Source organism: Mustela erminea, chromosome 21 (genome assembly GCF_009829155.1).
Source record: "Mustela erminea isolate mMusErm1 chromosome 21, mMusErm1.Pri, whole genome shotgun sequence".
NCBI classification, from domain to species: domain Eukaryota; kingdom Metazoa; phylum Chordata; class Mammalia; order Carnivora; family Mustelidae; genus Mustela; species Mustela erminea.
The window spans coordinates 32,963,475-32,989,513 of NC_045634.1; the positions used below are offsets into that span (position 1 = coordinate 32,963,475).

Consider the following 26,039-nt stretch of genomic DNA (forward strand, 5'->3'; position numbering starts at 1 on the left):
TGAAAGCATCCACCCAATGAGGCCAGGGATCATGTTCCCCATTCCCAAGCGTTAGCTCCCCAAACTGGGGATCGCCCTTGGCCCCCGCCTACCCCACTGAAGCCCCGCCCACCCACAGGCCCCGCCCAACAGCACCGAGGCCCCGCCCCACCCCAAGTTCCCTCGGCCTCGCTGAGGCTCCGCCCCCGCAGGCCCCGCCCCGCCGCGGGTGCTGCCATAGCAACTCAGAAAGCGACATGGCTGCCGCCGGCCTGGGACGAGGGTTTTTGATACAGCCGGCGGCAGCCCTGCCCAAGTCACCGTCATTTTCGCTACAGCCAGCTGCTCCCACCCGAGGGAAGCCTAAGAAATGTCTGGTCTATCCTCATCCACCGAAGAGCTCCCGCCTGTCTCGGTCGGTTCTGCGCTGGCTGCAGGGCCTGGATCTCACTTTCTTCCCCAGGAACGTCAACAGGTGCAGGAGCGAGCCGCCTACACTGGCCTGAGCATCCCGGGGACCCACGGACGACCCCCTTGCCCCTCCTGCCCCGCCGCCGCTCAGGGGCCGCCCCACTCAGCTTGCCTGCTCCGCCCAGTCTAGGTTTCCGAGCCAGACCCCTGCCGGCTCAGCGCACACCCGCACAAATACACCCGCTGCTCTGGGGAGCGGGTCTACACCACACACCAGGACGCATCCTCCCATTTACCCGTTCAGTCAATCATCACAGTTCAGATTTAGGCTAATGTAGAGCGCCTCGGTGTCCACAAAAACATTTCAACAGTCAAGCCTCTTTCTTTAGAGACGCTGGACATCAACTAACACCCGAGGGGATCAGTTTACCCTCCGGATGGCGTCTGTCTCCTTCAGTCAGCCACCCCACGCCTAACAGGCAGTTCATATCTGCTCTGGGAATGCGAACTAACTTCCACAAATAGGAAGACGATCACATTTTTTGCAGTCAAGGACTCTGGTTTACTAATGTCAATATTTCTTAATAAAGACGTGCCTGAGATTTTCAATGTGCCTAGGAATCACCTAGGGATCTTGTTAAAAGGCAGATTCAATACAGACTAACAGTATGGGTTCATAAAAAGGACGCCAAAGCCTCTGGTGTGTATCTAACCTTATCAAAACTCTATTCCATAGCAAATCTTCCCCAGAGCACTGATCCAGAAATGTAATTTTATAAGTTATTTCCCATCAGTATGGAATATTCATTTAATCGGTGTTAATTGATTATAAAATACTACAACTGTTTAAGTAACTACATTTTATTTCATTTCCTTAATGCTATCTTATGGATCAGGGATTTTTCAAATGGTTTCCTGATTGCAGAAATATTCACTATATATTATCCCTGGGACCTTAAATTGTCATCCTTTGAAAATGGAACTTCTTTGAAAGTCAAGTTGAATAACTGGGCACTGTTGGAGCAGGTAAGTTCGCAGTCACTCGCACTTTGTTAAGAGTTTTGTGTCTTTAAAGGTGTTCTCCTGACCTCTCAGATTCTACAATGTGTGGGTGTGGGTGTGTGTTGGAGTTGGCTGCTCATCTCTCTGTAATTAAAAATAATGTTATTAAAGTTTGTCAAGTGTCACTTATGAAACTGAGCATACTCATTTCAAATTGGAATGGAACAGAATAATTGGTTTTCTTGCTGAAGAATAATAATTTTTAATAATTAACATGTTAAACACAAAAAAATTAGTTAAGAGACAAAAGGGGGATTAAAGTGAATTCATTGTAATTGGAGATTTGCATAGAACTTCTGATAATGAAAATACTTTCTTTCTACTATTAAAGTTCCTGGCAAGAAAAAAATTTAAATTATCTAAAGAGCTAATCCATGGAACAATTCATTGCAAAGCTGGAGTACCTGAAATCCTGATTCAAGAGGTTTATACCTTGTTAACACATCGAGAGTAAGTCATTTGGAATTTTTCTAGCAATACAGTTTAAGATGAAAATTTGATATCAGTCTTGTTACGAAAATGTGGCTTGTCAACAGTTCTTCATTTTTTGTTTCCAGAATTAAAAGCATCCAGGACGACCTCGTAAATTTCACAGACTATAGTTACCAGATGCATTTGCCCCTGGTTCCTCGGTCTACAGCTTCAAAGTCAATTAAAAATAACATCAGGTTATCCGAAATGATAAGCAATCCCAACATACTTAGCAATGAACTTAAAGTAGAGTTCCTCTTGCTTTTACAAATGTTGCAAAGAAAATTGAGCAGAAAATTGAATCCAAGTAAGTTTTCCTTGGAGATAGTTGAGTTCTTCCCAACTTAATGAAGCTATGCTTGAGTACAGATGAAAGAAAAGCTGGTTGTTGTCTGTCTCATTTCCACTTTTGCTGTCGCTGGCTTAAAGGGAAAATAGCTACCTTATGCTAGCAGTGGAATGATTTATTATCATTGGAGTGGTTTATGTAATTTTTCTTTTTTTTTAAGATTTTATTTATTTGACAGGGATCACAAGTAGGCAGAGAGGCAGGCAGAGAGAGAGGGGGGAAGCAGGCTCCCTGCTGAGCAGAGAACCCAATGCCAGGCTGATCCCAGGACCCTGAGATCATGACCTGAGCCAAAGGTAGAGGCTTTAACCTACTGAGCCACCCAGGCGCCCCTATGTAATAATTTTTCTAATGCAAGCATAGCTTAACCTAGTATATTAATACTTTGAAGAAAAATGTTAGTGAAAATGTTCACATAAAATTTTGTGGGAAATAAGTTCATATAGTGTCTTGAAATAATAATTTTATTATTATAAAATTAGTTACTAAAGAAGATGAGAATATTTAAGACTTCATCAGAATATAAGTACTACAGGAAAAGCCTGACTACCATGATTCACTCTAGATGCTCTTTATCATATGGTCAGTGTTATCCTTTCTGTAGTAGCTTCCATGCGTAGATTGGGTAAGGTAAGGCAAGGCAGATTGAGGTAATCCTCGGCAACCTTCCACAGGTATCACTGAAATATTCTCAAAGCATCCAGAGCATTTGCCATCAGAATCCCAATAGATGGCAAGTAAACTTTATCTTTCTCTCTCTCTTTCTTTTCTAACACCACTCGTGTCCCGGAAGTCCTGGAAATTTTTAGTCCTTGATTCCAGCATGTAGTGACTTCATTGTGACCGTGGCATCCAAACCATTAAGGAATAAGGTAGCTGTAGTCATTAGGATTCCTCTCTTTTGAACCCCAATTTTCTGAAGAGCCATTTTCTCTCTAGTCCCTGGAAGGAAAGGAGAGCAGTAATTTCACTTCACCCTAACTGGGAGTTGGGTATACTGCATTTCGTTCTCCATTACTTTGTTCATCTGCCATTGCCTGTCATTTTTTGTTTCTCTTCCTTGATTTGCTCTCACTTCTGGTTCCACTCATGAATTTGTAAGTAGAGAAAGAATTGAGGTTATTAATCCTGTTGTGGAATTTTATGTTCATATTCTTTTGTATGTCTCTTAAACATTGAAATTTTGCTGTGACTTTTGTCCTATATGCATGCATATAATGTGTATGTACAATTTAAAGACGACAATGGTTAAACATTTCTGTATCCCTCCTTTATGCTCTATGACGTGACACGTTATCAATACCTTCACATTCTGCCGGTGTCCTTCTGACTGGTTTCTCCATAGTTCCCTCTGAGAGTGACCACTGTTGTGCCACCTTTATTTATAATATCCTTGATGTTAAAAAAAAAAAAACAAAAAACAGTTCATGCACACAATTTATGTTCTTCTTAATTTCATTCATGTTTATTTCTTAATTTAGATTGTACCCATCTTTGTAGTAGGCAGAATGGGGTTCCCATTCTTGTTCATGCCCAAGGACCCGGCACCTGTGAATATGTAGCATGACAGGGCAAAAGAGGCTTTGCAGAAGCTGCTGACCTTGAAGTAGGGAGTTAATGCTGGGTTACTCAGTGGGTCCAGTCTAATCCCAGGAGCACTTAAAAGCAGAGATCTTTCTCCAAGTGGAATTGAGCGATGAGGCAGAAGAGGAAATAGGAGTGATCTGAAGTGTGAGAGGGCCTCAACCTTCTCTTGTTGCTGGGGCCATTCAGAGACCACAGGAAGGTAGGGGCGTGGCCTCAACGAGTGAAGAACAACCTCGGGGACAGCCAGCAACCAGATGGCGACTTTGAACCTCGAGATGAGAGGAATCACATTCTGCCAAAAACCCGAATGAGCATGAGAGAGGATTCATCCCCAGGGCTTCCAGAAGGAATGCCGCCCTGCCAACACCTTGACTTCAGCCCGGTGAGACTCTAAAAAGGAGCTCTCAGATTTCTATACTCTGAGATAAAAATGGCTGTTGTTTGTAAGTCACCAAATTTATGGAAATTTGTTAGGGCAGAAATGAAAAATACAAACTTCATGGTTAATACTGTTGGCATCATGGGGTTATAAAAAAAAATTCTCCTATATTTAAATTTCCTAAAGTTTATTTAGCTTTTCCCTTTTCTTTTTTTTAAATTTTCAATTCCAGTAAAGTTAGCATAGTGTTGTATTCGTTTCAGGTGTACAATATAGTCATTCAACACCTCCACGTGTCGCCCAGTGCTCATCACAAGTGCACACCTTCATCCCCATCACCTACTGCGCCCATCCCCCCATCCACCTGCCTCTGGTAACCTTGAGTTTGTTCTCCAGAGTTAACAGTCTGTTTCTTGGTTTGCTGCTCCTTTTTTTCCTTTGCTCATTTGTTTTGTTTCTCAAAGTCCACATGTGAGGAAAATCATACGGTATTTGTCTTTCCCTGATTTATTTGGCTTAGCATTGTACTTTCTAGCCCCATCTACATTGTTGTAAATGGCAAGATTTCATTCATTTCTACGGTTGAGTAAAATTCCATTATTTACGTACACACACATACTACCTCTTCTTTATTCATTTATCAATGGACACCTGGGCTGCTTCCATAGTTTAGCTAGAGTAAATAATGCTGCAATAAACACAGAAGTATATTAATCTCTTTGAATTAGTGTTTTTGTATTCTTCTGGTAAATACACAATAGCATGATTACTGGATTGCTGGGTGGTTCTGTTTTTAAGGAAGCTCCATATTGTTTTCTGCAGTGGCTGCATGAGTTTGCATTCCCACCGACAGGCGTTGAGGGTGTCTTTTTCTCCACATGGTCACCAACACTTCTTTCTTGTGTTGTTGATTTTAGTGATTCTGACAGGTGTGAAGTGGTATCTCATTGTAATTTTGATTTGCATTTCCCTGATGATGGGTGATGTTGAGCATCTTTCTGTGTATCTGTTGACCATCTGAATGTCTTCTTTGAAGAAATGTCTGTTTATGTCTTCTGCCTATTTTTAAATTGGATTTTTTTGGGGGTGTTGGGTTGTATAAGTTCTTTATATTTTTTGGATACTGACCATTTATCACATATGTCATTTGCAAATATCTTCTCCCATTCCACAGATTGCCTTTTAGTTTTATTGATTGTTTCCTTCACTGTGCAGAAACTTTTTATTTTTATGCAGTCCCAATAGTTTATTTTGTTTTTATTTCCCTTGCCTCAGGAGACATATCTATAAAATTGTTGCTATATTAGCCTTTCACTTTTAAGATTTTTTTCAACTTTATTGAGTTATAATTGACAAATAGAAAGTATATATATTTAAGGTATACAACTTCATGTTTTGATGTACATATACTTGTATAATCACTTCAATCAAACATATCCATCATCTCACATGATTGTCATTTTTTTTGTTTCTTTGTTTTCTTCTTTTTTCTTTTTTTCTTTGTTTCTTTCTTTTTTCTTTTTTTCTTTGTTTGCTTGGTATGGTGAGTATGCTTAGGATCAACACTTTAGGAAATTTCAAGTACACGATACACTATTAACTGTACTCACTATGCTGTATATTAGACCTGCAGAATTTACCCATCTTGCATACCTTTGACCAGCTTCTCCCCAGGTCCCCTTCCCCCCAATTCCTGGATGTTACCATTCTACTCTCTGCTCCTATGACTCTATTTTTGAGTCCACCTAGAAGTGAAATCATGCAGTATTTGTTTTTCCATGTTTGGCTTATTTCATTTAGCATAAAGGCTGATTAATATTCCATTTTGTGTGTGTGTGTGTGTGTGTGTGTGTGTATACACATTCATACCGCGTTTTCTTTATACATTCATGCATTTTGGACATTTCCATATCTTTGGCTACTATGAATAATGTTGCAATGAACATGGTACAGATACCTCTTTGAAATACTGATTTCATTTCCTTTGGATATATACCCAGAAATGGTATTGTTGGATCATACAGTATTTCTATTCTTAATTTTGGGTCTTCATACTATTTTCCATAATGGCTGTACAAATTTACATTCTGCCAACAGTGTAGAAGAGTTCTCTTTTCTTCTAATTCTCACCAACACTTTTTATATTTTGTATTTTTTGATAATAGTGATTCTAACAGGTGTATGATGATATGTTACTGTGGTTTTGACTGCATCTCCCTGATTACTGATCATGATTAGTGATGTTGAGTACCTCTTTAAATATCTGTTGGCCATTTGTATATCTTGTTTTTTAAAAGACTGTATTTTTAAAAAAGATTTTATTTATTTATTTGACAGAGATCACAAGTAGGCAGAAGCAGGCAGAGCGTGGGTGTGGGGGTGAAGCAGGCTCCCCGCCAAGCAGAGAGCCGGATGCAGGGCTTGATCCCAGGACCCTGGGATCATGACCCGAGCTGAAGGTAGAAGCTTTAACCCACTGAGCCACCCAGGTGCCCCAAAAGAATGTATTTTTTAAGTACGATCTACACTCAACATGGGGCTCAAACTCATAACCCCAAGATCGGGAGTCACACACTCCACTAACCAAGACAGGCAGTGCTCCTGTATTCCTTATTTTGAGAAGTGTCTACTCAGATCCTTTACCCAGTTTTTAGTTGGGTTATTTGTTTTGTCCACTATTGAATTTTATGAGTCCTTATATGTTTTGGATATTACATTTTACATAGTTATACATTACAAATTATAAAACATTGATGAAGAAAATAAAAGAAGAGTGATAAATGGAAAGACATCCCATGTTCATGGATTAGAAGAATTAATCTTGTTAAAATGTCTATACTACCAAATCGATCTATAGATTCAAAGCAAGCTTGCAAAATTTCAATGGTAGTCTTTACAGAAATAGAAAAAACAATCCTGAATTCCTATGGAAACAAAAAAGAACCCAAAAAGCCAAAAGCAATTTGAGAAAGAAGAACAAAGCTGGAGGCATCACACTTCCTGATTTCACACTGTAATACAAAGCTATAGTAATTAAAATAGTAAGATACTAACATAAAAACATATAGACCAATGAAACAAAATGGCAAGTCCAGAAATACATCCATGCATTTACAGACACTTGATCTTCAATAAGGATGCCAAGAACACACAATGGGGAAAAGATAATCTCAACAAATCATGCTGAGAAAATTGGATATGCACTTGTAGGAAGAATGAGATTGGACCCTTACCTCACACCCCAGCACAAGACCAGAACAGGTCTTAAACACAAGACCCAAAGCCATAAAACAACTAGAAGAGTACACAGGAAAAAACTTGCTTAACACTGGCATTGGCGATGATTTTTTGGAGATGACATCTGAAGCACAAGAAACAAAAGCAAAACAAACATGGGATTCTATCAAAAAGGCTTCCACATAAAAAAGAAAACAAGAGTGAAAAAGGAACTATAAAATGAAAAAAAAAATGTTTACGAAGCATAGATCTGGTAAGGGGTTAGTCTCTTAAGATCTGAATTTGTCTGCAAATGAAATGGAGAGCAAGTTCTGTTGCAGATCATTTCTTGAACAATCTTGTTCTTTTCTCACTGGTTTGTAACACCCTCATGTCTCAAATGTTTCCAGTTTCTTTATATATATATGGGCCTGCTTCTGGGCACTTGCTGGTCTTGTCTACCCCTGTGCAACTGCAACACCGCACTGTCTTAGTTACTATTGCTTTACAGTAAGTGCTGACACTTGCTAAAGCAAGTCTTGCAATTCATCTTTGAAGTGTTCTGTTGCATGGATCTTTGTTATTTCATTGACTGTGACTTTAAATGTTATGAATTCAGTAGAACTGCCTACTGGTACATTTGCATTCACATCTATCATATTATTTCATGGTCTTTGCTTTCTTTTTCTGTTTCTTGTTTTTGTCTCACCTGTCTTTTCTTTCAGATTAAATTTTTTTTAAAGACTCCCCCCACACCTGATCCCTACTAATTTGTTAAATTTTAAATTTCTACTCTTTTTAGTGCCGCCCTAAACATTTTTACATGTAAATTTATCCTAATCTGAAATTAATATCTTTACTTTCTCTAAGGACCCTAAAACACTATGACACTCATGGCTCCTGGCCAGCCCCCTACCACTCTTCAGCATTTTATTTGTCAAGTTATTTTTTTAATACGACAAATCAGATACAATTATTCTTTATACCTAACATTTGCTTACCTTTAGTCGATCTCACCATTTTTGCTTCTCATTGGCTCTAGTTGGGATTTCTAGAGCAAAACACAACTATTTACTTTTCTCTTTGAATGTCCCTCTTTGTGCAAAGCTAACCTCTATCTCTCTTGTCTTTCTCTGACCAATTTCTCTTTAGCTATGGACCACTTCAACCCTTCAGATTCTTGAACAATATTCTATCCTCACCAGTCTTGATTTTTGAGACTCCTGATTTTAAGCTCAAAGTAACTAACTATGATAATTATAGGTCTGAGAATGTTACTGACCAGAGCTGTATAGAGCACCAACAGGGTCTGACTGATGAGTAGAAATTACCTTAGACTCTTCTTCAAGCCTCAGTGAAGGCTGAGGGCTACAGAGGAGGGCTAAGTGATCTTTAGAAGCACAGGGAAATTAATGCCCAAGTGTGATAGTTTATGGATTTAATGAGAAATGTAGGAAACACAGAAGTAATTTTAAGTCACTCTTTTTATAGTATAAACAGTTTTGAAAAATGAAATAAATCCTGTATGATTTTGTTATATGAAATATAAAAATATCATCTCACCTGTTATGACAGAAGTCAATACAGTGTTCTCTTTTTAGGGTGCTGTATGGGAGGGATAAGCAGAGGATTTGTACTAATAATACACCCCAGGTGTATTCATTCCAAAAATTTGATAGACTGCAAACACATGATTTGACCACTTTTCTGTATACATATTATTAAAAAAACTTATTAAGAAGCCAATAGGAACACAAATATATTGTCTTTAAAGCAACTATTTTGTGGCTCATAGGTGTGGACAATGTGGGGAAAGGTCTAATAACCTCCCTCTCCACACCACTCTTAGGACGATGATTAAAGAGGCATCTAAAGAATTTGCCCAATTTGTAAACTGTGGTGTCTTATTTTGGCCATGGCTGTAGTGAATATCTAACCAAGAGTTTCTGTACTCATATTTTCTAGAATGGTTTGAGGTCAAACCAACAGTGGGAGAACTTACTCTCAGTCGTCTTCCTCCCCAAGTCTCTGGGTGCAAGCACAAGGCCATGATTTCAAGGGAAGGCGTTGCTCCTGTTTTACGTGAGTTGTTATTTTTAACTTGTTACCAGTTAAATGACGGTTTCTACTTTGTTCCTTTACATTTCAAAAAGTAGTTAAAACATCGGTCTAGGCCTTCAGTCTACCACTGTGTGTAGGGTTGCTAGGCTGCTATGCTTTTGACGGATGGGAGGGCCCCGGGGTCTGCTAAGCACCATCATTTCTGCCATGATTTCTCAGAGACAGGTGAGTCTGGAACAGGCAGGGCTCATCAGCAGAGCTCAAAGCTCAGTTCTCTAGCAGGGGTGACGGATCGTCTCAAGGCAGCAAAGGACACATGCATGCCTTAATTTCCCCAGCGGTTGTATCATGAGAAGCCACTTGTTTAAACCCTGGTAGTTCAGAAAGCATTGACAGCATGGCCAACCACTGCCCACAGGCCCAAGTGAGTATCCTGCCTGTTTTTGCACAGCCTGCAAGTTAAGGATGGCTTTCACATTCTTCTGTGGCTGAAAAAAATATATCAAAAGAAAAGTGATATTTCCTAACACAAGAACATTATATAAAATTCAAATTTCCACGTCCATAAATAACATTGTATTGGAAGCTGGCCACACCTGTTCTTTATGCCTTGTCTGCAGCACATTTCGCCCAAGAGCAGAGCCAAGTCACAGCCCAGTCACGGGCTGGCATTGCCCACAAAGAAGTTTCTAGACTTAGCAAATACAGAAAGACAGAACCAATACAACTAATAATTCTGGGGACATGTTGAGGACATATATTTATTAAAAATTATTCAGTTTATCTGAAATTCAGATTTAACTGAGGGTCCATCTTTTTTTTTTTTTTTTAAAGATTTTATTTATTTATTTTACAGAGAGAAATCACAAGTAGATGGAGAGGCAGGCAGAGAGAGAGAGAGAGAGAGGGAAGCAGACTCCCTGCTGAGCAGAGAGCCCGATGCGGGGCTCGATCCCAGGACCCTGAGATCATGACCTGAGCTGAAGGCAGCGCCTTAACCCACTGAGCCACCCAGGCGCCCCTGAGGGTCCATCTTTTATCTGACAAACCTACCAAAAAGTCTGAAATACTGGCTGTCAGGCCTTTGATGGAAGATATTTGGGGACATCTGCTACAGGGGATGCTTTCTACCATGCTAAGGGATTTCATGGAGAAAAAAAAAGGTCTTTATTTACATAAGGTCTGGAAAAGCAATGTCAACAGATTCCTTCCTTTCAACTTAGGATTTCACAGAGCCTTTTATATGCTAATGTGCATTGTAAATATTAAAGAGCGGAGGTGCCAATCGAGTGTTTTCCAAGCTCTATTTGATCACATGTCACTCTCTAGCTAATGGCCCACTAGAGCTACTGTTTCTCGGGGTGCACTTAACTTCTAGACATTAGGCCAGGCCCTGAAAACCTCCAACTCCTCACATTCTTGAGGCATGGAACTCAGCACGACAGAACCCAACAGAGTGAGTTAATGATGTTTCTATGAAAAAAAAAAATGTATCCATAGTTTCACCCTCAGATTCTGGGCCCACAGCCTCTCCTTCACCCTGTCTCAACCTCCTGCCCATAGGGAGGCCTGCAGTGGAAGCCCCGGCAGGCTGAGGCCCAGTCGGTGTGGGGTCGGGGGGGTAGCCTGCACGGGGCGCTTTGGGTTCACTTGCTCGGGAACCCCTCCAGCTGCTTAGACCTGAGTGGGGCTGGGGAAGCACAGGACCACTTGCTTGAGACCTGCAGAGAAATGGCAGAAGGACAGAGTTGCAGCAGGGCTTCCTTCCAGTGTGAGAAACAGATGCAAAGGGTCCGTATTTGAGAAAATGATGTCTCCCGGGACTTGAATTGCTAAAGAGCATTCCTCATTTCTGTTCTCTTTTCAGAAAAACTTCAAGGTCACATAGGACTTTTTGGAACAATAATGCTATCATTATTTCAGGTCAGAACTCCTTAGTAGAGTGGATTCTTGCTTTTACAATTTGAATCATGTCTGAGCCGCTATGAGTAACTTCTCCCCCATTTTATCCTCTGTGCTCTCTTTTTCTGAGTCCCTCTCACTTCGGTGGTCTTTTTCTATCCTTTTAAACTAGATGATGGGCCTATGGGGGTTTTCAGGGCAGATCAGGATGAGAAGAAACAGGCTTTTGTCTTTTTGCGTCTCTCAGTCCTATTCCAGATACCTGGATTCTCTTAATCTAGGCAGAATGGAAAGTAATGAGCAAATCGAACGGACTTTGGTAATTATACGGATGAGAGCTGTTTTGCTCAACTTTATTTTCTTCCCAAATTCGTTCAAGGGATTCCATTTCAGTTGTTTCTTTTTTACATTTAAATTCAATTAGCGAGCATATAGTACATCGTTGGTTTTTGGAGTGGTGTTCAGTGGTTCACTAGTTGCAAAGAACACCCAGTTCTCCCCACATCACGTGCCCGTCTTCATGCCCATCATTCCCCTCTCCTGTGGGTTACCCCGTCTCCCCACTCTCCTCCTTTTCAGTTGTTTCTCAGAAAAGAGTAGGGTGGTAAGCTCAGGTCAGCGCACAGAATTTGAAAGTCGGTGGGAGAAGCAGAACTAGACCACAGGAACTGGGCCCACTTTACCATCGCAGATTGTGTGCACACGACACTGAAACCACAGGCCATTCATCTGAGAAGCTTCTAATGATCTGAGAGGTGGTGAAAATTGTTAGATTGGTCATTGCTTTTTTTGCTTTGTTTAACACTTAAATTGTTCCATGTGTTTTCCTAAACCTCACATCTAGCAAATATAAGACCAGTGGGGGGTTGAGGGGGGCAGATTTCTTAGGTGTCACTGGCTCCCCTCGTTCGAACTGAGTCTGGGCAGCTTGGAGGCTTCAGTGCCAAGTTCCAGAAACTCAATGATGAACTCCGTGCGTCTGCCAAACCTCGGCACTGTGAAAATCATGGCACCGTTGCCTCAGCTGCTTTCAGAAGCAATGTCCAAAAATAACAGGCATATTCGGTGTCAGATACACCCAAATCAGCCCTGGCTATTTTAGGCGTGGCTCATGACTTTTGGAAGTGGGTGACATTCAGATTTTTTAATTTACGGCTACTCTCACGCATGCTTTAAATATTCTGTTTACCAGGCATTTGGACGAACCTGCGCTCAGCCTGCTGCCCAGCATTCTGCATGTGTCACGTGTTAGAAACACTGATCGTTGTGCAAATATCTAATAACCACAAACTGATTTTAATGTTGTTTATTTAAATATTCCAGGAAATACAGGTGCTGGTGGCAATCCACTTAAGAAACGTGTGTGAAGCAAGCTGGAAGATGTTCTTTTGAATCTGCCAGGAAATCTATCAGAAACGAGGAAAAGTAAGCTTGAAAAGTACCCATCTAATGGCTTTGAAGAAGCGATGCCACCATCTCCTGCCACACTAAGGGGATAGAATTACCTAGTCTTGGATATATTAGTAAATTAAAGTGGTATCTCATCCATAATTGGGTTGAAGAACATGCTTTTTCAGTTCAACAACCATTTATTAAACACCCGTGTGGTTACTGTTAAAAATACAAAATCAAATAACACAGAATGAGCAAGAATAATTTTAAAGGTACAGTTTAACATAATTCACCATGACGAGTAAGTTATTTCTCATAAATCCTGTAGGAATGGTGAGTCTACTTTGTAATACATTTTCCTCATTAGAAATGAAAAGAGCTACTACTTTGGCTGATATATATTCACACATCACATGCATATATAAACAAATTTATTCTGAATGATTATTAATATACACTGGCCCACAGAGAACCTTGTTTACCCCCATAAATAGCCTGGCTTGAAACATTTTTTAAAAATAGGTGTCCCTTTTGATAGTGAGTGGTGGGAAAGGAAAATTGTGCTTCACTTGGAATTTGGTTCTGGTGTTTAGCAAATCATCTAGGTCAATTAAATATTTCCTACTGGTTGCTTCCACTCCCCATAATTTCAGTAGAAGGAAACCAAAGAGAGCTGATATCTTGAAAGAGCAATGATATTTCATACATTCTTGTAATTTTATATTCACATGCAGACATTTTTCTTCAATGGGAATTATTCATGCCTTTATGCTATCTCATTAACAGTCTCCTTTGCGACTTCCAACAGGAGTGTTTCGAATGCGGAATCCCATGACGTGCCTGTCAATTTCCAGCTAAACTCTTGTCAGTGGTTCTGCATTTCTGAAGGCTTGGCTTTATTAGAATTTCTATCTCCAGAGACTTCCCAGTTTAATTTCACATTTTGGGGCAGGTGATATTTAGTAAAAGGAAGTAAAGAGAGCCCCAATGACATAGGATTACTTCTTGGGAGCGTGTTTAGAATCCAGTTTTATCTGAGGTAAAGGGTACACTTTAAATGCATACCTTACCAGCTATAGGTTATTTATCTGTGAATCTTGCGTTCTAATGGGACAAATCTAAAGTAGAAGATTATGAGAATAACTTTCAACCCATAAAATATAAGGGTTATAGGAACAAGTCTTCTGAACCTTGGCAGGGGAAAAGATCCAGAGAGAAGGATTAGATTTGGATAAACAGTCATTTTAAAAAGTTTCTTTTTTCTTCTCTCGACCGTATGTTCAATCTCCTGAAAAAGCTAATCACTCATGGCCTAACTATGATAAGTTCCCAGGACTCCTGCGGGGCCTTTGGAGAGCTGTGGAAAGATGAGGTTGTCTTCACTTCAGAGTGCGTGAGAACATGAAGGTAGCAGGCATAGGCAAAGCGGCAGCTTCAAGAGCTTCCTGAAGAGGAGTTGTATTGAGAGGCCAACACTACAGGCGTATCTGAGGAAGGCCATTTGCTTCACCAGGGATCTGTGGCAGAAGGAAGCAAGGAGCTTTCCTAGGAGCTAGAGCGCCTCCTCTAGGAGTTTCCAATCCACAGAACGCTTATCACGAACGGAAGGCTCTGGATACGCTGTTAGTATTCATTAGTTTAGGGTTTATTGTAGTCAGTTTTTCTTGGGGAATCCTCCTCCTGACAGTCCAAAGTGATTTTTCTAGGCTTCCAAGTAAGGTAGTCACTTACTTGGTAGCTCAAGCCCTTCACATCTCTGATGACTCAGACCCAGCCTTTATGGAGAAACCGTGTTCTCTCGGTGCTGGTTTGGAGGACAATACTGATCACGCACTCAATACTGCTCATCTTAGCAGCTAACTCTGTCATGTCTGGTTTTAATGCGGTATTTATTGAAATTCATACCTATATACGTAAAAATCTAGATAACTACAGGCCATATTAAACACAGTCCTATGGTATTTAAATTTAGCATAAAAGTTCTTTCATCAGTTAATTTAGGAATAAATGTTTCATAGATATGGCACAATAAAAACTTAGTAAGAGTTGACAATGAAGATATCTTCTGTATGACTGCTACACTAAATAAGAAACGCTAAATTTTATAAACAATTGGTGAGGCTTTGCTCTATTCAGAATGCCTCTTGTCTGAAGACTGAAAAAGTGTCAATCTTCCTATTATAAGGACAACAAAATAAAAGTCATTGCTTTACTGTGATGATGTTCCTGAACACCTCTGGCTGATTTCATGGAAATATAGACAATAAATATATATAAATTTTGATTGACATGAAAATCATATTTTCACAAGATATAACTCATTTTGATGTTGCAACTGTGTTAACCATCTGGTAATTTTTATAGGCAAAATATTTTTCCAGTGCTATTAAAACCATTGTCTAATGAGACTTCTTTCATAAAAGCATAATTAAACTTGGAAAATAATTTGTACACATCAGTAATATAGACATCTTCTAGTAGTAAAATAAGTTCATATTATTTGGGTTTCATGCATATGAAATTTAACAATAGAAAACCTTTTATAAATTTAAAAAATTGCTTTGTTTTTCATATTAAGGCACAAGAGATGCAAACTGACATGGTCAAATGACACAGTTCTATGAGGAATTCATAGTTATAATTGGTAATAAGGTATAGAACACTGTAGAAGTCAGAATAACAGATTTGTACTTGAATCAATCCAATTTAGATTTTAGACACAAATTGGGTTACTCTATTGTCTTCATGTGCTAAAGAGTTATATGAATTTTTCATAGTTTATACATAAAATATTTTCCTGCATTCATTTAAAATGAAGAAGGAAACAATCATTTATATATGTATAACTTACAGTCAGTGGATCTTTTAAAGCAGTTAAAACACAAAACATAGGCTTCTTAATCTATTTTAAAACAAAAATAAAGAGAATTATAGTGGGAGTTCAACTGCTATATATGAATGAAAAGATTTTACTACATACATGCTAATGAAAAATCTGCCTCATCTAAAAAATTTTGAGTTATGCCTATCACTAAGGATTTAATAAAGTTTCATACTTTTGATGCACTGCATACATTCTCTTCTGTAATGTTCATTAAATTTTTTTTTATAAAATAGAATTTAGGCCTGTAACATCTTTTTGACAGTTAGAGCTGATCAGTGCAATAGATATATACATAATATATATTGTTTTCTGTTTTAAGAATCTTGTTAAAGAAAAATTTTAAATTATTTTAAGTGCAACAAGTTTAAAGATAATAAAAACCGCAATTATTCTAATTATAGGAACTCACTCTTTAGTAAGACAAAAACATCTATATTATAAATTCTGTAAAACAGTCTGAGTATCAAAGTACCGTTCTTCCCAGTAATGCATTAATTTCATAGACCTCTGAGTGAGAATTCTACTGCAACTGAAATACTTGCAGTCATTTCTCAGGCTTTTTTTTTTTTTAATAGTTTTGTTCTTTTAATATTTAAAAAAAAACTTGAGTTTATAATATACCCCAAATTTCAACTAATATGTACTTACAGAAATTTCCTTGAAGCTAATTTTTTCAAATAAATTATGTTATAGAGTTAACATAAATCAATTAGAAATTACTGTAAATATTAAATGGTAATAAAAACTAATATCATACATACCTGTAAATTCTCATACGGATTTAACTGCATTTGTGTTTTCACTCCTCAATTTTTACTATGCTTATAGAACCTATTCCTTTATAACTGGACATTTACTTTCAGTTCAAAAGACTTGGTAATGCTTTCTTTAAAAAATAATAAAACTCGGAAGTATTTTGACTGTGTATCCATTTATTGATACATATCAAACTCATTACTGGAAACTTACTAAATACGAACTGAAACGACTGGTTTACTATATATTTTACGGAGGACAGTATGGGTGTTGGTTAACTTGAAGGTCCGTCATACATACCTTACATTCTGATATCTCAAAACACTCAGTCATTCCAATATTCAGTAAGTACTTATTCTATGTCAAGCACTATTGTGGGTGTTGCATTATTTAATATGTTTCAATGTTTCAACAATATAATATTTTGGTACTTTTATGAAACTTTGGTAACTTTATGAAACTTATATATGCTCTTTTATATACTTCAGCCTTTTATAATTTAAATATTATCTTTCTCCCTAATATGGCTATTCTATTTTATAAAGGACACATCTATTTTTCCGTGAAATCATATAAATATTTTATTATTTGAAGTTAATTTATAAAGTCAACTCTTATTCCCCACCATCCCCCCTCCCCTCAACCTTTGGCTCTCGGACAACAAAGGCTAAAGTAATACTAACTCACAAAAGGTCTTAAAAAAAAAAAATTAAACAAGGAGAAAAACTTTCTGTCAAAATGGGTTGAGTCGTATTCCAGTCCCTAACGGTGAGAATGGGTTCACCTTTGCCCACATCAAAGCGTCATTCAGTGAGATAGTGGATTTCCCATCTTCAAGGAAATATACAGGGCCCTGTACACAGAGTTGAGGAAAGAAAAGATGGGATTATAAATTTGCAATGTGCTTACAAAATTCCAGAAACAGAATCCCTTAAAAAGAAAAAACACTGGCAGTATTCAGACAATGCTAATAGAAAATTTTAAAATATGAGAAAAGTCAGATTTTTTGAACTACTCCAAAATAGAGAAAAATTTTTAAATATCTTAATATTATGCCCGGATGTCTTTCAAAATAGAATTTGGTTTTATAATCAGAATTCTCTGAAGACAGTAGTGCTACCAATGACAAAGGTATTGCTAATCCATTAACTAAAACAAAGTTAACATTTTATAAAAGTATATATGCTTAAATAGACTTAAATACACTTCGCTACTTCACTCATATAGCCTACATCAATACAGCTGGGGAAACTATTTAAGCCAGAAGCCCTGAAACTCCTCTCCAGAAGATAAAAAACGTGCTTCTGTGTATACACAATTTAAAATCATGTCAATCGTTATGATGTAAAAGCGTATTTATGATTCAGTTACCTCAGGTACTTTGTCAAGGGTAGTTCTAAAGAACCGAATGCAAAAAAACCTTTTAATCTATTTCTCCCAGCTCTCAGAAAGAAAAGCATGATTTCAAAAACACAAAATGGACTAAAAACTAACGTTCTTAATTCTTTTCTAGAGTGAGCAGATTTTTTCTCACGACTTCAAATCACTAAATCATGTGTAGACGTTGGAAAACCCGTCATGTGAAGTAGACTGCTTCCTACTCAAAGACAAGTGACATTTCACAGTTAGAACCAGAACAGTGATTTCTGTCCCAAGACAAAGATCCTGGGAGGGAAGCACCCCATTTATATTAGTGCTAGATGATAATGAGCAGGTTCTCTCCTGCTGCAAGCCTGGGTGCCGAGAGGTAAGGCAGCCTCTCTGCGAGATCATTCAGCTACTGCAGATGGAATGGAGGAAAGGAACCTGAAGGGGACAAGTGGAGAGGAAGGTGCGCCGGGTGTACGAAGGAAGGACTGGGAATGGCACGGGGAGGGCAGTGGGTAGCAATGAAGATATATTCTAAAAATTGCATGATGTTTTTGCTCTTATCAGTTACTGAATTTACTGCTTTGCTTATCTCTGAACATAAGTGGATAAAAAAGCATGCACACAACTAAATGTCCTGTCTGCTTTTTGGACTGTCCCCACTGGCCTGGCCTATCAGTAATAGAAATGTAATAAGTCACATTCCATTAGAAATAAAGAACCCACTGTGTAAAATGTGAACGTTTTTCTGGGAAGTGGTGTTTTTGTGTCTGTACTGTAGCTGCAACTGCAGTCTGTGTGGACGCGGCTGCTTGTTCCATGTGGACACCTCCACCTGGCCTGGCTCTGAGCCCATGAAGGCGTCTCCACTTGCCCTAGAAATGGGGCACTGGGAGGTGTCACTCCTCATCATTACTTCTGATTGTACACTAGGGACCTTCCTTAGGGATTAGCCATCCCTCAGGATTGATCCCAATAATTTGTAATTGCTGAAAAATTCAGTAAGCCAATATAAGAGTATGTATATCAATAATATACATATGCCAGTTCTTAATTTCTTGTGTTTATAAAATACAAATGGAGACTATAAAGTTAATTTTAATCTATTATGATATGATCATTTATAACTGTGTTGACTGGCTTTGTCTCCTTTATTTAATTTCCTTAAGGATATGATCTACAAAAAAAAAAAGGATATGATCTACATGTACTTTTTAAACATTTGTCACTCAGTACACCTGTTACATGAATTGCTTTCACGATAATAATACAACAACCATCTCTCTGACTGTATTTGGAGGAGAGTCCACTGAAGCTAACCGTCGAGCATTAAGGGTGTATCTTCTCACTAAGGCATCAGTCCTCTTCATAGGTACCTCCTCTTATTCAGATTATGCTTATTTTAAGACCACATTTTTAAAAATAATGAAACACATGAAAACAATGGAAACGAACAATTTATGCCTTACATTAGGCTGTACCTGGATTTTTAATCCCGTAAGACAAGAGATGTGGATATCAGAATGACTGGGCAGGTTTGATCCAGTCACGTAATCTGGTCCAACAATTCCTCTGAGTGGTTCTTGTTCTAGTCTCTTTAGTAAAGTTGCATAAACCATTTTTTGTGAATCAGAAGGGGGTGTATAGGCAGACTCTTCCGATGATCTATATTTTCAACAGATATTACATTTTCATTTTTGTAGAACCATAGAATTATTAAGGTTTAAATCAGAAACAGTCTGTAAGGATTATTTGGTCCCCCTTTAGAAATGACGGCAACTTAGACTTGATTTGTAGTGAAGTGAAAGACTTTGACAAGACAGAAAGAACGGGATTGTAAACTATCACCAAATATACGCTGAACAAACCAAGATGCATTATTTGGCTAAGATTAATAGTCAATCCACATTTTCACCAAGTTTGTCTATAATATTAAGTAATACCTCCGCATTCCAATTTTTCATCAGCTGCACTCACCGGCTGACGGACTGTGTGCAAGCTCTCCACGCGTCCAACTCCTCCGAAAGGTGCTCAATTTTTAAAGGCACTGACACAGCCCGACGCTTTAACAGCTGACTGAAACATGTGAAACAGAAATTAACATCTGGCACCCAAGACTAAGATATCAAAAAAGCAAATGTGCTTTAAATGCAATTTCAGATTTAACAACGACTGCTCAAAAATACGTGTGTATACACGAAGGTGTGCATGTGTGAGCTCGTGTGAGCATTTACTCGTATGCCTGGTCTTTAAGTGCCCTGAAGTCAAAGATGTCCGGTAAGTGCCAGCTGGATGACGGTCGAGTGAGCAGATGAGCGAACGAACCACAAGGGAGGCTTTGGGGGATGGTGAAACGGGGGTGGGGTGGGGTGGGGGACACTGGTCGTGAGGAGCACGGGGTGATGTACGGAAGTGCTGAATCATTACACGGTACACCTGAAACTAATATTACACTGAAGGTTAACGAGATTTAAATACAAACTTGAAAAATAAAATGTAAAACTAGCAAAAAGTGGGTAAACAAACGAAGGAACAAACGAACTGTGGAGAAAGGAGAGACGAGCCAAGCCATGTCGCGTACTGGTCCCTCACGGCTGCTGTGTGGCACCGCTCACGTCCGAATTAAAAGTGAATATTAGAGGAGTAAGAAAGCAAGCGGGGGAACAGCAAGAGAAGAATGTCAACTTGGTGGGAAGGAATGGACATGAGCACTGCAGTTCTTTAAAGACAGACGTGTGTGAGAAAAAGCCGCAGAACAGGGACATCAGGGATCCATCACGTCTCTGTAGAGAAAACTGGAAAAGAGACATGATTAGTATTAATTAGAATGCCTTAGATAAATAATTTTTAGTCCTTTAACTAATAATAACTAGTCCTAGTTTCTTTAACAAGTTTTGAACTCAGTGGCTTTTCCAAGGAACTAGCGGAAATTTAAAAGTAAAAGCTGTTTGGGAGATAGAAACAGAACACAAGGCCTTAGAGAGGAAGTAAGGGTTAAGGAAGCCATTCTGTAACGTGCATTTTCTGGTTATTCCGGCTAATTGTAATCCTTCCGCTGGGGCATGATAAGGCCTGGTGAGGAAGAAGGTAAAACTCTCCCCCCATACACACGCATGTCTAACACTGTAGAAATATTATCTCAAATTGACTAGTAGCTTATCATGTTCTTTAACCCCAAATGATTGAACTTAAAATTTTTACTGACAATGTGGCTAGATCCAAAATGAATTCCTTAAACACTCTGGCTTCCCTGTCTACAAATCTGCACTTGATAGGACTTCATCTGTGCAGTCATTTGGGTGATCTGCTATAAACAAAGCAGTGGCAGAGAATGAGGAGAAAAACCAAGGTAAGCAGTGGAGGGACGCGGAGACACCACCAGGGAAAGCTTCCACACGTTACGGGGCCACGAGTAATTCAGTTTGGCCAGAGCGGAGGACAGAGAAGGCTGCAGACCTTTAATGTAAGACTAAGGATCCGGAAGCTCTGTGACGGACAGTGGGAGGTCCGGAGGGAACCGAGGAAGGAAGGGTGGTGCTGCCGGAAGGGGATGGAGCAGAAGAACAGAGGTGCAGAGATCAGGCGACCAGACGCAGGGCTGGGGCAGGAGGGAGTTAGGCCAGACCCTAACTATGGCAGTCGGAAGAACACTTAATCAGAACCCTGATCGTGTGATTCTGGGTGGCAGAAATAGAATGACCCAATCAAAAGAAAGAGAGAACACAGAGAAGCAGCAGATTTGAGGAGGACGAGGTTTTCATGTCGAGCCCATGGAGCGGAGGTCAGACTCTGGCCAGCCACGCGGGTGAGGCCTGAGTGTGAAAACCACCGCGGAGGCGATGGGTGCGGCCACAGAAATGTTGAGGGCTCCACGGAGAGAAAACTGAGGGGAAAACAGAGTGAGGGAGACCCGGAGACTGAGCTGGGACTGAGCTGGGAAGCGGAGCACGGGAGGGAGCAGAGGGCCAGAAACGCCCTGGGGGCTCAGTGCAAGGGGCGAGGGCAAGGGCCTGAGCCTAGACGGCAGACACCAGGCAGACACCATAGGCAGCGTAGTAAGAAGTTCCTTCCCAAGAGGGCCCTCTTACTTTCTCGTTTTACACTGGCAGGCTCAGATGCATTCTCCCGAGTCTCTCCTGCCTCATGTGTAAAACCCTCCTTTTATTTCTGATTCTATTTCAAGGGACCATGTCCCCTGTCTCTACTTTCATTACCCAAGTCACATGTAAATGGAACACATTTCACCAAATACTTTCATTCCATGCGGTACATCCTATTGCTCCCATCAGGTATTTAAATATTGTTAAAAACTGCTTTCAAATTTGGGTCTGCCGCCTGCACAGAAATAGGTTTTTCCCCGAGTTTCCCCGCAGTGTCACTCCCCACTGTCCCTCAGTCTGCTCCAGGCGGCAGCCCGAGTCCCATACGTGGCCTTCGAGGAGGAGAGGGAAAGGAGCGAAGAGGAAGCTCTCTGGGAAAGTCGGCCCCGTGTGAGGGGCACTCAGAAAAACTGCTCTTACCCACAGATGCTCAGCATTTTTCGGAGTTAGCTACTCTGCCATGGAGCAAACTAGTCAACTGGAAGGGATGTTTTTTGCAAAGGCGCTCTGGATTTTCTTTCTGAGGATAACATGTTTTAGGCACAATGGCTGAAGTTCAGCAAGCGGGGAGAAAATAGAGGAGTCTGGCAGGACTGCTAGGCCCGACTCTAAAGCAGCGAGTCACCCACTGTTCACAAATCCTCTTTGCTTTTTCTTACTCTAGAGATCGGAAAGCTGAAATACCCAGTTTCTCTGTTTCTTCTAAAAACAGGGTTCCACGGTTCTCACCGAAGGGAGGCATCTAACCCAAGTGAGCCTCTCCTTCCCGAGTCCGATGGCCTCATGCTTTAGGGTCCCTGCCTTGTCACTCTCCTCTGCTTCCTGCTTAGAATGCAGAACTGTTGTGGTGGGTTCCTCTAGCAAGGGGAGGGGAGCCGAGGAGGTCAGCGTCAAAACAAGGGAAGAATTCCGTCCTGGGTGGACTTCGTGCACAGCTCTAACAGCCCTGGGAGGCTGATCCCAAGAGTCTTGACACAAGACCAATAAACCCCATGTGTTTAAGCTAGAATTAGAATTTCTATCATTACATCCTAATTCACTTCTAATTCATAGATTTTTATCACTGCTTTATTATAAAGTGCCTGCTAATGAACCAGAGGACGCATACAATATGTACCGGAGGCCTTCTAGGATGTACTTAGAGACTATCTCAGTGAAAGGAATTTCCCTAAGTTCGAAACAGAAGCGAAATTGGTTTTACCTTGTGTATTCATAAAGTGCTGGAACGATGCTTTGGTACTGTCTTCTGATAGCCAATAGTGCCCCAATATAACCACACAATATAAGCAATTCATTTCGAGCTCTAGAAGAGAATATATATATACATATAGATATATATCTTTAATTCCATAACTTGAGATCTAGAACGTTACTCACATATGTAGTCACTGTATTTGCATCTCTGTATTTTGATGACTGACATAGCAAAATATGTTTAGAAAATTTTCCAGACTTGAAGATGTTTTATTCTTAAGTTAACTCCTATTCACACACTTATGCTATACCACATGTAAGGTTTAACTCTTGCCTTCTTGCTTTTCTCTATTCCTTGACTGTTTCTTTATGTCCATTTTTCTCTAAATAACTCATTAGGCTCAATTTAGGAATTCCTGGCATACTCTGTAGACTCTGGGAAAGGACAGAGCATACCCACTCCATTTCTGGCTAGGGAAGCTTGTCAAAGTTTCCCAGGCTGTGGCGTCATCATTTCCACACATGCCATTAAAGCAAAAATAGCCCAAAGCCTCCATTATAAACTACACAGTCTCTGGGGACCTTCACTCTATGGACAACAATGTCCTTAAATGATACATGAATGCAGGGATGCTGTCTGTTTTTCACTTTCTAGTACCTTCACTTTTCCCCCAGCCTAGTATGATTTGCACACAGTTGCCATTTAATAGATATGACCACTAGCTTCTTGAGGACTTGAGGACTAAGACTACCCCACAGCTCTGAATTACCCTATGTGAGCCAGTTAGGGGTGTGTGTGTGTATGCGTGTGCACATGTGTACACACACATATATAAACATACACACTCTAGGTATTGGTAAATAGGACCACTAAGATTATTTGTTTCAAATTGATCTCTTTATTTTTTCTTGAGAATAGCAAATAAAGGCACACCTGGGTAGCTCAGTAGGTTAAGAGACCAACTCTAGGTTTCAGCTCAGGTCATGCTCTCAGGGTCACGAGATTGAGCCCCAGGGTGGGCTCTGAGCTCAGCCCCGAGTCTGCTTGAGATTCTCTCTCTTCCTCTTCCCCCTCCTCCCCGCTCCCTCTAAAATAAATATATAAATCTTAAAAAAAAAAAGAAAAAAAGAAGAGCAAATAAAAATGTAATTTTTTCTACAAGGGCATCTACTGGTCCAAGATGATCTTTTTTCATGATCTGAACACTAAAAACAATATAACCATTTTAAAACATCACATAGGTTCAGTTATATATTTTGGAGAAAAAGTACTCACTTAGTACACGTATGCAAGACTAATATTTCAGTACGAATATAACTCAGCAGGTCAAGAACAGGATAAATGGTATCCAATGTCCAATTTGAACTAGTGATGTATTCTGGCAAAATAAAACCAAATACGAGATTCTCTAAGTAATAGTTTTAAATGTGTTCATCCAATTTTTAACTTATATAATTAATTCTCTTATGGTCAATCCCATCTACCCCCTTATTTTCTGGATCACAAGTATTTCCATATTTACTGTCTTTTAAGTCCCCATACTATATAATCACCAACCTCTTTACTTTTTAAATTTAGGATGGCCAGTACTTGATTTTAAGGTTGCTTATCAATATTAATGAAAAGATCAACTGAGTAGATTTTAGATTATACTAACAACTAGAAACTTACCTTTAATGAAATCAATACCAATAGGAAGGGCTTTTTCAGGTTCCTGACTTAACAAGTAGTATTTCACAGTTTCAAATATATTACCATCTGCATGGGCTGTCTCCGCTAACTGCATACATTCCTCTACCGTGGGTAGCTTGCACTGAAAGTAATTGGTTTGATGATGTTACTAAAATTTATAGGGATAAAAACAGCAGCATAACTAATAAACATTTCCAATATGCCTAGTATGCTTTTTTTATTAAAGTTGTTCAAAATAGATGTAAATGAAATAATTTGTATTAAGAGCATACATTTAGGAAAACACCTTTAGGATCTAATAACAGTAAATAGGGTATTAGCTAATGAGTTAATAGCTTTTCGTCCCATAAACACCTAATAAAAGAGGTGGAAGGAAACTGTGATAATCAGAATTAGTATCCATGCATATAATTCAGGGAAAAAACAGTTGAGATTTGCTATTTCAAGATACACTGACCAATGCCAGAAACTATGTCAAATGTAGAAAATGTCAACAGTACACTCTTCCACGACCTCTACACTCTGGAGTTTAAGTTCACTCGGCCTTTGAGACAAAGCCACGTTATTTCAAGCAGGAAGGCAAAACATATACAAGCTCTCACAGTTTTTAGCTCTGACATTCTGAAATGCCACAAAATGGAGATTTTGAGCCTATGAGATTTCATTACTGTAAAATGCAAAGCAATACTCCCGTTTTTTTTTCCAAATAATTTTTTTCCTGTTGAAACAGAGAGCCTGCTCCTCCTTAGGTAAGCTCTTCCGCTTCCAGAATGTAGGCAGGAATTGAAAGTTATCTTTTATATTAAAATCTGATGTGTTCATGACATTCGAAGAGGAAATGTTAAAGGTCTGCTGGTCAGTTTCTAAGCAACACCTATAAATCGTTGAAGGCTTTGTCTCCCTGGTCTTCGGCGACCCCGGAGAAGGTGCTCCCGGGGCAGAGGGCTTTCCTGTGTGACCTCACCCCAGGCCTCAGTTTAATCACAGTAGGTCATGGGTCCGCTCACCTTTGAGATTCCTCACACTTGTCCCTTCATACTTCCCCTCTATGTCCCCTCAAGTGACTAAGATGGTTTATTCAACCTATTATTAACGCTCTTATTCAAGAGCTTCATAACTTCTGTGACTTAAAGTGGGTGGGGAGATGGGTGAAGGGGGTGATGGGGGCTGGGGAGCGCCCTTGCTGTGAGGAGCCCCGGGTGATGTGTGGAAGTGATGAGTCACTATATTGTACA

The 26,039-nt window shown here is 39.6% G+C and overlaps 2 protein-coding genes across 3 annotated transcripts in view; one reads left to right on the plus strand and one right to left on the minus strand.

Annotated features, from left to right (window-relative positions):
- The first annotated feature begins 209 nt into the window (after window positions 1–209).
- On the plus strand, window positions 210–12,846 carry SPATA4 (spermatogenesis associated 4). Its single transcript, XM_032329120.1, is given in 7 exon segments — window positions 210–454; window positions 1,287–1,416; window positions 1,784–1,902; window positions 2,010–2,230; window positions 9,420–9,536; window positions 12,741–12,773; window positions 12,776–12,846. Coding segments are annotated over 7 exon segments (909 nt in total). The 5' UTR covers window positions 210–236.
- Window positions 12,202–26,039, minus strand: part of WDR17 (WD repeat domain 17) — a 107,727-nt gene continuing 93,889 nt past the window's right edge. For both annotated transcript variants that reach the window (XM_032329119.1, XM_032329118.1), the window contains 6 exons: window positions 24,784–24,925; window positions 24,388–24,490; window positions 23,119–23,220; window positions 19,795–19,893; window positions 19,299–19,482; window positions 12,202–17,302 (listed from right to left, as the gene is read on the minus strand). In XM_032329119.1, the coding sequence (XP_032185010.1) occupies window positions 17,183–17,302; window positions 19,299–19,482; window positions 19,795–19,893; window positions 23,119–23,220; window positions 24,388–24,490; window positions 24,784–24,925 (750 nt within the window). In that variant the 3' untranslated portion in view covers window positions 12,202–17,182. The remainder of the gene's footprint in view (window positions 17,303–19,298; window positions 19,483–19,794; window positions 19,894–23,118; window positions 23,221–24,387; window positions 24,491–24,783; window positions 24,926–26,039) is intronic.